General features: G+C 55.0%; 1 protein-coding gene and 1 long non-coding RNA gene across 3 annotated transcripts; one reads left to right on the forward strand and one right to left on the reverse strand.

The window, feature by feature from the left end:
* Positions 1-222: 222 nt before the first annotated feature.
* TMEM18 (transmembrane protein 18) lies at positions 223-6,807 on the reverse strand. Of its 2 annotated transcripts, none has more exons than XM_045548957.1 (5): positions 6,663-6,807; positions 5,165-5,282; positions 4,794-4,848; positions 2,565-2,658; positions 223-2,487 (listed from the first exon to the last, which is right to left on the reverse strand). In XM_045548957.1, exons 1-5 carry the CDS (start codon positions 6,717-6,719, stop codon positions 2,392-2,394), a joined length of 420 nt encoding a protein of 139 aa, XP_045404913.1. In that variant the 5' UTR covers positions 6,720-6,807; the 3' UTR covers positions 223-2,391. The 2 variants fall into 2 exon arrangements, with proteins under 2 accessions (XP_045404913.1, XP_045404912.1); XM_045548956.1 differs by having other exon boundaries at positions 5,165-5,285; positions 6,663-6,806.
* On the forward strand, positions 6,549-7,427 carry LOC123636558. Its single transcript, XR_006734609.1, has 2 exons — positions 6,549-6,879; positions 7,128-7,427. It is a non-coding gene; the product is annotated as an uncharacterized LOC123636558 (long non-coding RNA).
* Positions 7,428-10,347: the final 2,920 nt, after the last annotated feature.

Genomic DNA, 10,347 nt, shown 5'->3' on the forward strand with positions numbered 1-10,347 from the left:
GAGCGTCCTCCCCGGCAGGGACGCAGCCGACGTCTCCGGCCCAGGAAGCTGAGCGCCAGGCGGTGAGGGGACCCCAGGGGCGTTGCAGGGATGCAGCCGATGTCCTCGGCCCGGGAAGCTGAGCGCCAGGTGGTGAGGGGACCCCGGGGGCGTTGCAGGTGCTCCTGCTTCCACTTCCAGGAAGATCCAAAACAAATACACGATTTGGGGGGAAACATACCATACACTATTAGAGATATAGTTTATTGTGTAGCAATCAGTACATTCAAGGTGTCACAGGTCTAGAATGCGCAAAATATTTCTAGTCATAAATCTCCTTTCCTCTTTGTCCACAAACAGAGAGCAGAAACATCTGCTTTACAGAAACAGAGCAGGAGGTGGCCTGGGAACCCTTCCGTGTTGACGGGGGTTGGACACGGCACCTTCCGTCCACCCTGACTCTTCAGCGCGGGGGCATCTGCCCACCTGCATAAATTACCACCTGTCTGCAGGCGACCTGGGCCCGTAGGATTTTCCCCAGCGTGAGGACAGAACATCAAGACTCTTGTTAACACTGCAGTTTAAGGCACTGAGTGTGAACTCACCGAACAGTTAAAAATAAAGTGAAGTTTGTTTTTGTGAGAACAAAATATAATGCGCACACACACAGAATGAAAACCAACAGCCCACATCATGCTTTACGTCAATGTAAGTCACTGACACGGAGTTCAGGCAAAGCCAGCGACGCCATCACACGGGGAGGCTGAGACCCAGCCAGAGGAACCCGCGTGTGGACAGTGCACACAACACACAGGGGGTGAGCACGTCACACCAACAATGCGGGGCGCCCACAGCCTCCCTGGTTTGTTCTGTGCCTTCAAACGTGATGGCCCATTTGCGTGTCCTTTCTGTGAAACTAACTTGCGAAGCAGTGAACTCTCTGGAAGCCGTAACTCCACTGAGCATCCAGAGTTGGTAAATCTCAGAGACGCACAACTGGGCGCTGCCAGGTGCAGTGCACGACATCATCTCCCTCATCAACACGTCTAAGAACAACTGGCCTCTGAGCACCTGCCTCTCTGGAGCTGCAGATCTGACGGGAACCAGGGCGCACCGGGTACGAGCCGCATCATAAAGCAGGTATCGCAGAGCGACGGTTCACCTGTCCAACTCGTCTCCGGGTTAAAATCAACTCCCTAAACATATCACTGTAAAACCAAGGACAATGTCTGTCTTTCCCTACCAGGCTGCTCCGTGCGGGCAAACCTGTCCTCACACAGAGTGGGGCTGGGTGACTCCCAAGGGCCACGTGGGATGGATCCTGCGTATCTTCCCCTTCAAGGGCAGCTTCTGGTGTTTAAATACACACCTCTCGTGCAAAACAGAAAACATAAAAGGTCAGAATCAAAAAATAAAGCACGAAGCCAGGGAACGGAATGGAATGGCAGGGCAGGGGGGAGGGAAGGAGGGTGTGAGAGAGTTTTTGGTCCAGGGAATGTGCTAAATGACTTTTTAAATTATTCTTGTTCTACAACTTTTTGGATTGTTCATATAAATTATTTCTTTACAAACAAACTCATGTGATTAAAAAAATTTCTAACAAAACGGAGAGCACTGTGTTGCTGAGCACCCAGGCAGTGGCGAACAGCGGTGCGTGGGCAGGACAGACCCCTCTCTGCACCTGCCACGGAAACGCACTCGTGGAAGCAGCCAAATGGCTCCCTGAATACTGCGTCCTGAGAAGCAAAATCACAAGCTCACGCGACACAGTCTTCCCACGGACTCCTGGCTACGGCTTCCACTCTGCTTGGCACTCCTCACACGTGTTCCGTGCCGCAGCCTCAGGGCAGCTGGTTTGTTAGGGTCAGACGTCCTGTCTGTTTTCCAGATTCGCTCAGAGGTCTCAGGAGGCCTCCCCTGTGGGTGTGTCCTGTGCCCTGCGGGTGTTCACACCCCGGGCTCCACCCACCAGATGCAAGGCCTCCCCACCCCGCCAAAAACGTCCCCCGACTCTCCTGGAAGGCAACGCCCCCCGGCGCTGAGAACCTGTGACACACAGCATGGGCAGGGCACAGGGCCCGTGGGCAGGGGGCTGTTTATTACCTTCATAGGTTTAATATTCACTGAACATTTACAATTCATTCCGATTCCATAAACAACGTGGACGTCTGCAAATCAAACTCCAGGTCAGGAAACTCTGGGGGAGACGGTTCCCACGGCCTCACCCGAGACCCGGCACCCGACAGGGCCCAGGTCAGCGCCGTGTGACAGCACCCGCAGCCGGGCAGCAGCACCGCGAGGTGGAGACAAGGAGCCGCGTGTCAGACCGTGAGCCGGCCGCGAAGGCCGCCTGCTGGACACGGGACGGGACGGAACCGACGCCCCCAGGACGCGGGGATGGCATCACCTTCCTCACTCCTCCTTCCTCCTCCTCCTCCTCTCTCTCCTCCTCTCCTGCGCGCGCTTCAGGTCGGCCATGGCGCCCAGCGTCCGGCGCACCCACAGGACCTGCGGACGGCCGTGTGCGGATGTGAGAAGGGAAAGAGCCCTGGGGGCAGACCCGGGGCGGGGCGCGGGGTACGCACCACAATGACCATGGCGTTGAGCAGCAGCGGCGCCGAGAACACGATAGAAATGAACATCCCCCTCGAGTCAAAGTACTGGTATTTTGAAAATAACCTGTTTTGAGAAAAAACAAAAAATTACTTGGCAAAACAAGTTTCCAGTGACCTCTCTGCTCACCTTTCGGAAAGACCTGCTGTCGGTGAGGCGGAACCGCCTGGCCCTCAGCACTGCCATCGCCTCCGGCTTGTCCCAGGTGTGACGCTGGTCATGAAGACACATGGGTCACGGGACAAGAAACGGGGACAGGGACAGGGGGACGCTGGCGGAAGCAGCAGTGACCTGAGGACCTCCCTAGGGCAAGGGGCCCCTGGGTCACAGCGGACGTGACGTCAGCAGTAAGATGCCAACGCCCCGACGTCCTCAAGACCTGGGCAGTCACAGCAGCGGCTCCTGCGAGTGTGACGTGGCAGCTGCTCCGGCCCACGCCGCGCCAGCACGCCCGGCACCCTGAACTCAGCCCTGGCACTTCCAGGTGCCACCATCTCTTCACGGGAGAAGAGACCTGGAAAGGCGAAAGGTCTCCCACTTCCCAGGGCAGAGCCTGCAGGGGCAGAGGCAGGACTCGCACTCAGGCCTCACTGGCTCAGCAGCCAGCGACAAGTCACAACCCGCTCAGCCGCGGCAGCCGTGGGCCCCGGGTCACGGCAGCGGGAAGACAAACTCGCTCTGTTGAGCTCGCGGCCGGAGGGCAGGGAGCAGGAGGCCGCGTGGGGGCCGCAGGGGCAGCAGCGGTGGCTGACAGGACAGAGCCAGGAGGGACAGCAACGAGCCGGTCCCTGAGGGCTGGGGGTGTCACTGCAAGATTCTACTTTAGCCCTGAGTGACCTGGGGACACTGGACCATCGTGGGGCAGTCCCATCGGGATGCCCGAGGGCCAGTGTCACAAGGACGGGGCCCAGGTGGGCAAGGGAGAGGACAGGGATGTGACATCTCTGCCCCAGGAAACGGAGGCAGCCGCCGAGAGACGGAGCCGACACTCTGGGGGGTGCAGGGAGTCTGCTTGAAACACCCGAACTGCAAGATGCTCACCACACGACCCAGGGACAGTCCGGGCACCCCCGACACCTGGCGACCCAGGTGCGACAGGGAAGGGCTGGCCGTGGCCGTGGGCACCGGGGCTCCCTGGAGGCCACAGGGAGGGGGACGCCTGTCGCCTTCCTGATAAGCCCAAGCACAGGGAGGACGGAGGGGGAATCGCAGGTGGGCGTGGAGGTCACCGGGCCGAGGACGAGGGCCTTCTGCCTCACGAGCGCCTGGCGAGACGGAGCCCAGGGAGGACCTGGCATCCATCTGGTCCCACCGAGGTGCGGGGCAGGTGAGGCTCAGCTGGGGGACGACGCAGAGGATGGGGGGGGGGGCCACAGCCGCGTCCGCGAGGGCCAGGAGTGCTGTGTGGAGGGAGGGGGAGGGTCATCAGGAAGGACGACAAGGACGTCCCTTTCTGCTCCGTTAGCTGAGCACAGAGGGGCTGGGGGTGCAGGGGGACGGGGTCGTGCTGGGTGGGGTGGTCTCCAGCAAACATCTTGGAAAGGGCAGAGACCACGGTGGCGGACACCTTGCGTGGCTGTGCGTGGCTCACGCAGGGCCAGGCGCTGAGGCACTGGGCCAGCTGGTCCATGGGCGGGGAGAGAAGGCAAAGGGAGCAGGAGGGAAGCCAAGAGGTCTCTGCTGCGGGGTCCGGGAGGGCTGGGGACGCGGTGAAGCGGGCATCTGGGTCGGGCTGAGCTCGGTGGGGCTGGCCTGACTGGGAAGCGGGTGCTGAGCTGCGGGAGGGAGGGAGGCACCGACCACAGGGCCCACGGCCAGGGCGCAGGCAGCCCGGCCCCTCCCGGGACGTCCGGCCAGAGGATGCCCAGGGAGCAGGAGTGCACGCAGCCGTCCAGGGCACTGCCCAGCTCTGGCCACTGCGTGTTCCGAGCTCTCCCTAAAACGCCGCCTTATTTATCCTGCAACTAGAACTCCCTGAACTGGCCCGTTCTGTCCTCCCTCACTGCGGCGTTACCACATGGCCAGCCCGGCTCAGCTGCCTGCGCAGCCAAGAGCGTCCCGTCCTCACAACGGCTGACGAGGTGCCTGAACCCAGGGCAGGAGGTGCTGCAGCGTCTGTGTCTCCCTGCGAGTCCCGTGTCCCCCGTGATACCCCCGTGGGCAGCTCCTCGCCCCAGCCCACGGCACAGGCAGCTGGTTACCTCCAGTTCATGGCGGCCACTTCATTGATGTACTCCGCACAGTAGACCAAGAGCACTGGAAAGACAGAAATCGCGTGTTAACCGCAGATGGGCGATTACCAGTCATGACAGAGTAAGGCCACACATTCTTCACCACAGAACATTCAATAGCATCCTAACAGATCACCAAGAGCGTGATGCAAGACGTAATTTCTATTTCTGATATAACGTGAGCCAGACACTCTAATGCTGACACTCTAAAGCAAACACAGGTAGCAGGGTTGGGAGGTCTCGTAAAGACATTCACCTGCGGAGAAGGCGCACACGATGTGCACACACACTTCCACGCACACAGTGATCGGCGCTGTAGCGATTCTGTGCTGTTTACTCACCGAGGCACAGGAAATGCCCAATCTGCAGTCTGTAGCTCTGGGAGGAGACGCAGGTGAGGAGCAGGCAGAGCATGTGGAAGACGGCAAGCCCCACCAGCCACGGCTCGGTCCAGTCTGTCTGCTGGGAGAACACACCATGGCTCATCACCCTCACCTGCTCCCCTGACCGGCCCCAGAGCAGCAACGAGAAATGCCATTTCCAGCTCCTTGGACTAGTTCTGACAGCCTTGGCACAGCTGAGCCACCCTAACCTGCATGTGCTGACTTTCCGAAACGCGCCCAGCCCTCAGCAGTGCTGTCCTCCCAGGCTCCTACTTCACAGGAGGGTCATCTGTGCCCAGTGCCACCAGGGACCCAGTGCCCTCCTGGCACTCAAAGCTCCCCAGAGGCTCAGTCCCCACTACTCAATCCCCACCTGACACTGAGGTCCCCTCCTGACACTCAGTCCCCACCTGACGCTGAGGTCACCTCCTGACACTCAGTCCCCTCGTGAAGCTCATATGCTTTGGAAGCTCAGCCCTCCAGATGGTCACTTTACAATCCCACCTGTCCCCAGCCCTCCCCCTTGACCCCACACTGGATGAGAGGAGCCCTGCAAAGCCTTTTGGGACTTGAGAGTCGGCTGCTCTGTGCAGGTCAGCACACCTGCAGGAAGTGCCTCCCCAGAACCAGGCAGGGCAATAAAGGACAAGCTCATCACTGCCCATCAGCACATGGGCCAAGAGCCCAAATGCGCACAGGGCACTACCATACCCCAGCAGGCCACACCACCCCTGGGTGGCCACAGGGACACGGGGGCCTGAGGACAGCTGTCTGGGGCCACCAGGCCACTGCCAGATGCCCAGGACACAGCACAGAGGTCTCCTCACCCCACCTCCAGACCCCAAGCTCACCAGCCCCTGCAGGCCCCAACCAATAGGCCCAGACCCAGCATGCACGCCCTGCCCACATGGTCCAAGCTCCTCCCTGCACGACCTCCATACCCGCCCCCAGGACCTAAGGTTCTCCCTGCACGACCTCCAGACCCGCCCCCAGGGACAAGCTCCTCCCCGCAGGGCCTCCATCCCCGCCCCCAGGGACAAGCTCCTCCCCGCGGGGCCTCCATCCCCGCCCCCAGGGCCCAAGCTCCGCCCCTCACGCCGCACCCAACCCTTGTGCCACGTTCAGAGGCTCGACATAGCCACGCCCACCAGTCCCCGCCCACGAGCGCCAGCTCTGCGCTCTCCCGACCACCCTAAGCCACACCCACAGAGCCCAAGTCACGCCCGCACGGCCCTAGCCCCGCCTTAGACCACGCCCACAAGGCCCGAGCTCCGCCCAGCACGGCCCAGCCGGCACCACGCACGCCAGCGCCGCCGTCCAAGCCACGCCCGCGACGCGCACACGCAGCCCAGGCCACGCCCAGTAGGGCCCGCCCCATCTCTGCCCCAATCGGCTCCCCAGCGTGTCCACAGCGCAGCCGAGGCCGGAAGTGGGAACTGCGCAGGCTGCGAATTACCGTGATGACGGCGGGAATGCTGACTGGGAACGAGCTCACGGAGAACGGGGACGGCATGGTGCCGGAGAGCAGCCCTCGCAGCAGCCGTACACCCGCCTGGCCGGGCTCCAAGGAGGAAGGCCTCGATCTCTGCCTCGCGACATCAGCCGCCCTCGCGAGACTACGCGGTCCTCCCTCTCGCGATAGTTCCGTGACGTGTTTTTAGGAGCGCGTTATGGTATGTTCAGGATTTTACTGCAAGGGTGATGAAATTGATAGGGTTGTACGTAGGGTTTGCTCTCTCCCCACCGGCAGGTGGAGGGCGCCGTTGGTTCTTGTGACTGAGAAGCGGGCAGACGCGGTGGGCTTCTCGGGCACGCTGTGCGAGGTCGCCCGCGGGTCCGGGCGGGGACCGAGGGGCCGGAGCGTCACGGGGGACAGTGACCTCCCCGCGACCCTGCGGGACTTAAGTCAGTGTCCCCCCAGGGCCCTGCGGACGTGGACAGTGTCCTCCCCCGGGAAACTGCACGACCCGGACGGTGTCCCCGCCTGGGACCCCGTGGGACTTGGACAGAGGACCGTTAGGACCCGAAGAGTGTCCCCCACCCGCCACCCCGGGACCCCGCGGACCCGGACAGTTCCGCGCCCCCACCCTGCGGGGCACAGGCCAGTGCGCGTGCTCGTCCTTAGAGATTTACCGCCCTCGTTATGCCTCACCTCCTTCTTCAGAAATGGATAGAAAAATACAAAAATTGATTGGGGATTATTTCTCACTTATAAAATTAATGTATTTGCGGCTAGTTTCTTTTTTTACTGTTGCAATAATAATATAGCTCTTTTCGTTTTTACTGAAGAATTTCATCCCACCTTTGAGAATATTCTATTTATTATAAAATGATGAATTAATAGTTATATCATTTTGGTACATGTATCTGCTTGAGTAATATTAGTAATTTAATAATTCTATTAAAAAATCTAGTGGGTGTACTTTTTTCGTTTCCTTTGGTGTTACAATGTGGTTGTTTTTTATTCATGCTACTTACTTAACATACATTACATCATTTCGATATGAAAGATCATGGTTTTCTTCTGATTGGAAACATTTTTTCCTCATTGATAATTTTCCCTGTTCCAGTCTCTCTGTTTTGACCTCATGAAAGCCTGTTAGGTAGATAGTAAGGCTTCCTCTACTCTATTTTTCTTAAACATCCTCTCAAGATATCCTCTGTGCTGTTGTCAAGTTCGGGAAAATCACTGGCTTCATCTTTCTGCCTGTGTGAGGGTTTCATTTGTGTCCACTGTTCTCCTTCCTGTGATTTCGCATGTTCATGTTAGCCGGTCATGTCTGTACATCACCAGAGACGTGACTTTGTCCTCTTTATACCAAGCTACCGATAAATAGCTGTGGTTCTCTCTTCAGATGTTTAATTGTACTTATTTCTAAGCTTTTTAGTTGCTCTATTTACTTCATTTCCTTGGGCCAGTTTTTCTGTTTGTAGTATCCACTGCCCTCTTTTCTTCCATTGTGTCTATTTTCCTGTAATTTCTGGTCACTCTCTTTCTTGCTGGTAACCAACTCCAGTCACTGGATTTCTTCCTCAAGGCGGGGGAAAAAGGTGACGCCAGGCAGGATACACAGAGCAACCTTCTGTTCCTAAGTTTTTTGCATTAAGCAAGGATTACTTTTGTAAACAGAAATAAAAGCAATACATGTAACTGACAAATATACCACCATAACATCATTTTGAGGAATATTTTAAAAATTTAGACGTATACCATGGAGTACTACTCAGCCATAATAAAGGATGAATTAATGCCTTTCTCAGCAATTTGGAAGGAACTGGAGAGCATTATCCTAAGCAAAATATCTCAAGAAGGAAAAACAAACACCACGTGTACTCTAATAAATTGGACGAAGGGCACAGAAGTGCACCCACACAGGGAAGCATTAATAAAAGTCATTGGAAATCAAGCAGTGGGGGGAGGGGGGCAAAAACCCATCTAACAGGCACAGTTAGCACCATTTGGGTGTTGGGCACATTTATCACCCTGACTCAAGCCATGTATCAAAAACATCTGTACCCTCTTAATATTGAAATTTTTTTTAAAAAGGCAAAAATATTTAAACATACCCACTGTCACAGTATGTTTAAATATTCAGTTCTAAAAATCATACTATTCAACACCAGTATTGCAATCAAAAAAAGAGATTGCACAGGACAAGATGCTTTTGTTTTAATGTTAAAACATGTATCTACGGTACAGAGTCAGTGACAGCCGTGGTGTCACGGGAACCCAGCCCACAGGGACGACCTGTCACGGACTAATTAAGACAGAAACGCTGAAAATGACTTTCCTTTGAGAATGGATGTGTGGATTCTTAAAACAATTTCTCTATTCTAATATTAGAGGGTGACAAGTCATTTTCTAGATACATGCTTTGTGAATATTTTCTCCTACTCAGGAACCTGCTTGTCTATTTTCTCATGGAGTCTTTAATCAGCAAATATTTCTAATTTTCCTAAAGCTAATTATCACCTTTTTTTCTTTTATGATTATTTTTTCTGTGGCCTAAGAAACCTTTGCATACCTATACCAAAAAGATCCTATATTTTCCCTTAAATCTTTAAATATTTTAGATTTCACAGTTATGGTCCATCTCATATTAATTTTTGTGAAATGTGTGAATTAGGGTCAAAGTTCATTTTTTCTCATATGGTTTTCTAATTATTCTAGCACTACTTATGGAAAAACGTTTCCTTTTCGCCATGTGACTGCAATGCCACTTTAGTCAGAATCAGGAGGCTGCATAAGAGGCCGTCTGTTGACGTTTCTACCCCATTCCGCTGGCTGGTACCGCTCCACTTTGATGACCGTGGTTTTGTTGTTGGCTGAACCTGACCTACATGCTCTGTAAGCACTATGAGAGAATTCGATAAAACAAATGCAGTAAAGTGTGTCTTACAATTTAAACTCCTATGCATAATGCAACAATGTGAGGGGAAGTGTCCTTGGGCCGCGCCCGCGTTCCCAGCCCCAGGGCTGTCGCCCTTCTGAACCTGGCGCTGTGATGCTGCGTCCTTTTCTCAGATGAGAGAAGCTCCTTCAGCACTTCACGCAGCTCAGCTCTGTCGGTGATGAATGTTCTTAGCTTTCTTTATCTGAAAATGCTTTTGTCTTCTGGAAGAATGCTTTTGCTGCAGATTGTGTGCTGCAAACTTTTTTTCTCTTTTCTCTCAACACCTTAGAGATGATCCACTGTCTCTATCCGCTGTAGTTTCTGACGGGAACACGGTGGTCCCCGTAACCATCGTTTCCCTGCAGGTATGTGCCAGTTTCCTCTGTTTTCAAGATACTCCCTTTATCTTGGTTTCAGCAGCTGGACTGTGTGCCTAGAGATAGTTTTCCTTCTCTTAATTATGCTTGTGGTGTGAAAAACTTCTTGATTCTTTAAATTATGCACGTTTTTATAATAATTTTGCAGCATTATTTCTTCAAATATCTTTTTCTGTCTCCGTTTTCTTCTCTCCTCTGGCATGAGGACTGAGCATGGGTCAGACTTCCCAGGGCTGCAGAACACTCTCAGCTGGCTGTCGTGCGAATGAGGACAGAGGCTGGGCTTGGCCGGGGCTGCCATAGACCACTTACCAGGTCGGTAACAGCTGCATATTCTTCAAATGATTCACATATATCGCCCTGCTCATCA

The sequence above is a fragment of the Lemur catta genome, chromosome 4 (assembly GCF_020740605.2).
Source record: "Lemur catta isolate mLemCat1 chromosome 4, mLemCat1.pri, whole genome shotgun sequence".
In the NCBI taxonomy this organism is placed as follows: domain Eukaryota; kingdom Metazoa; phylum Chordata; class Mammalia; order Primates; family Lemuridae; genus Lemur; species Lemur catta.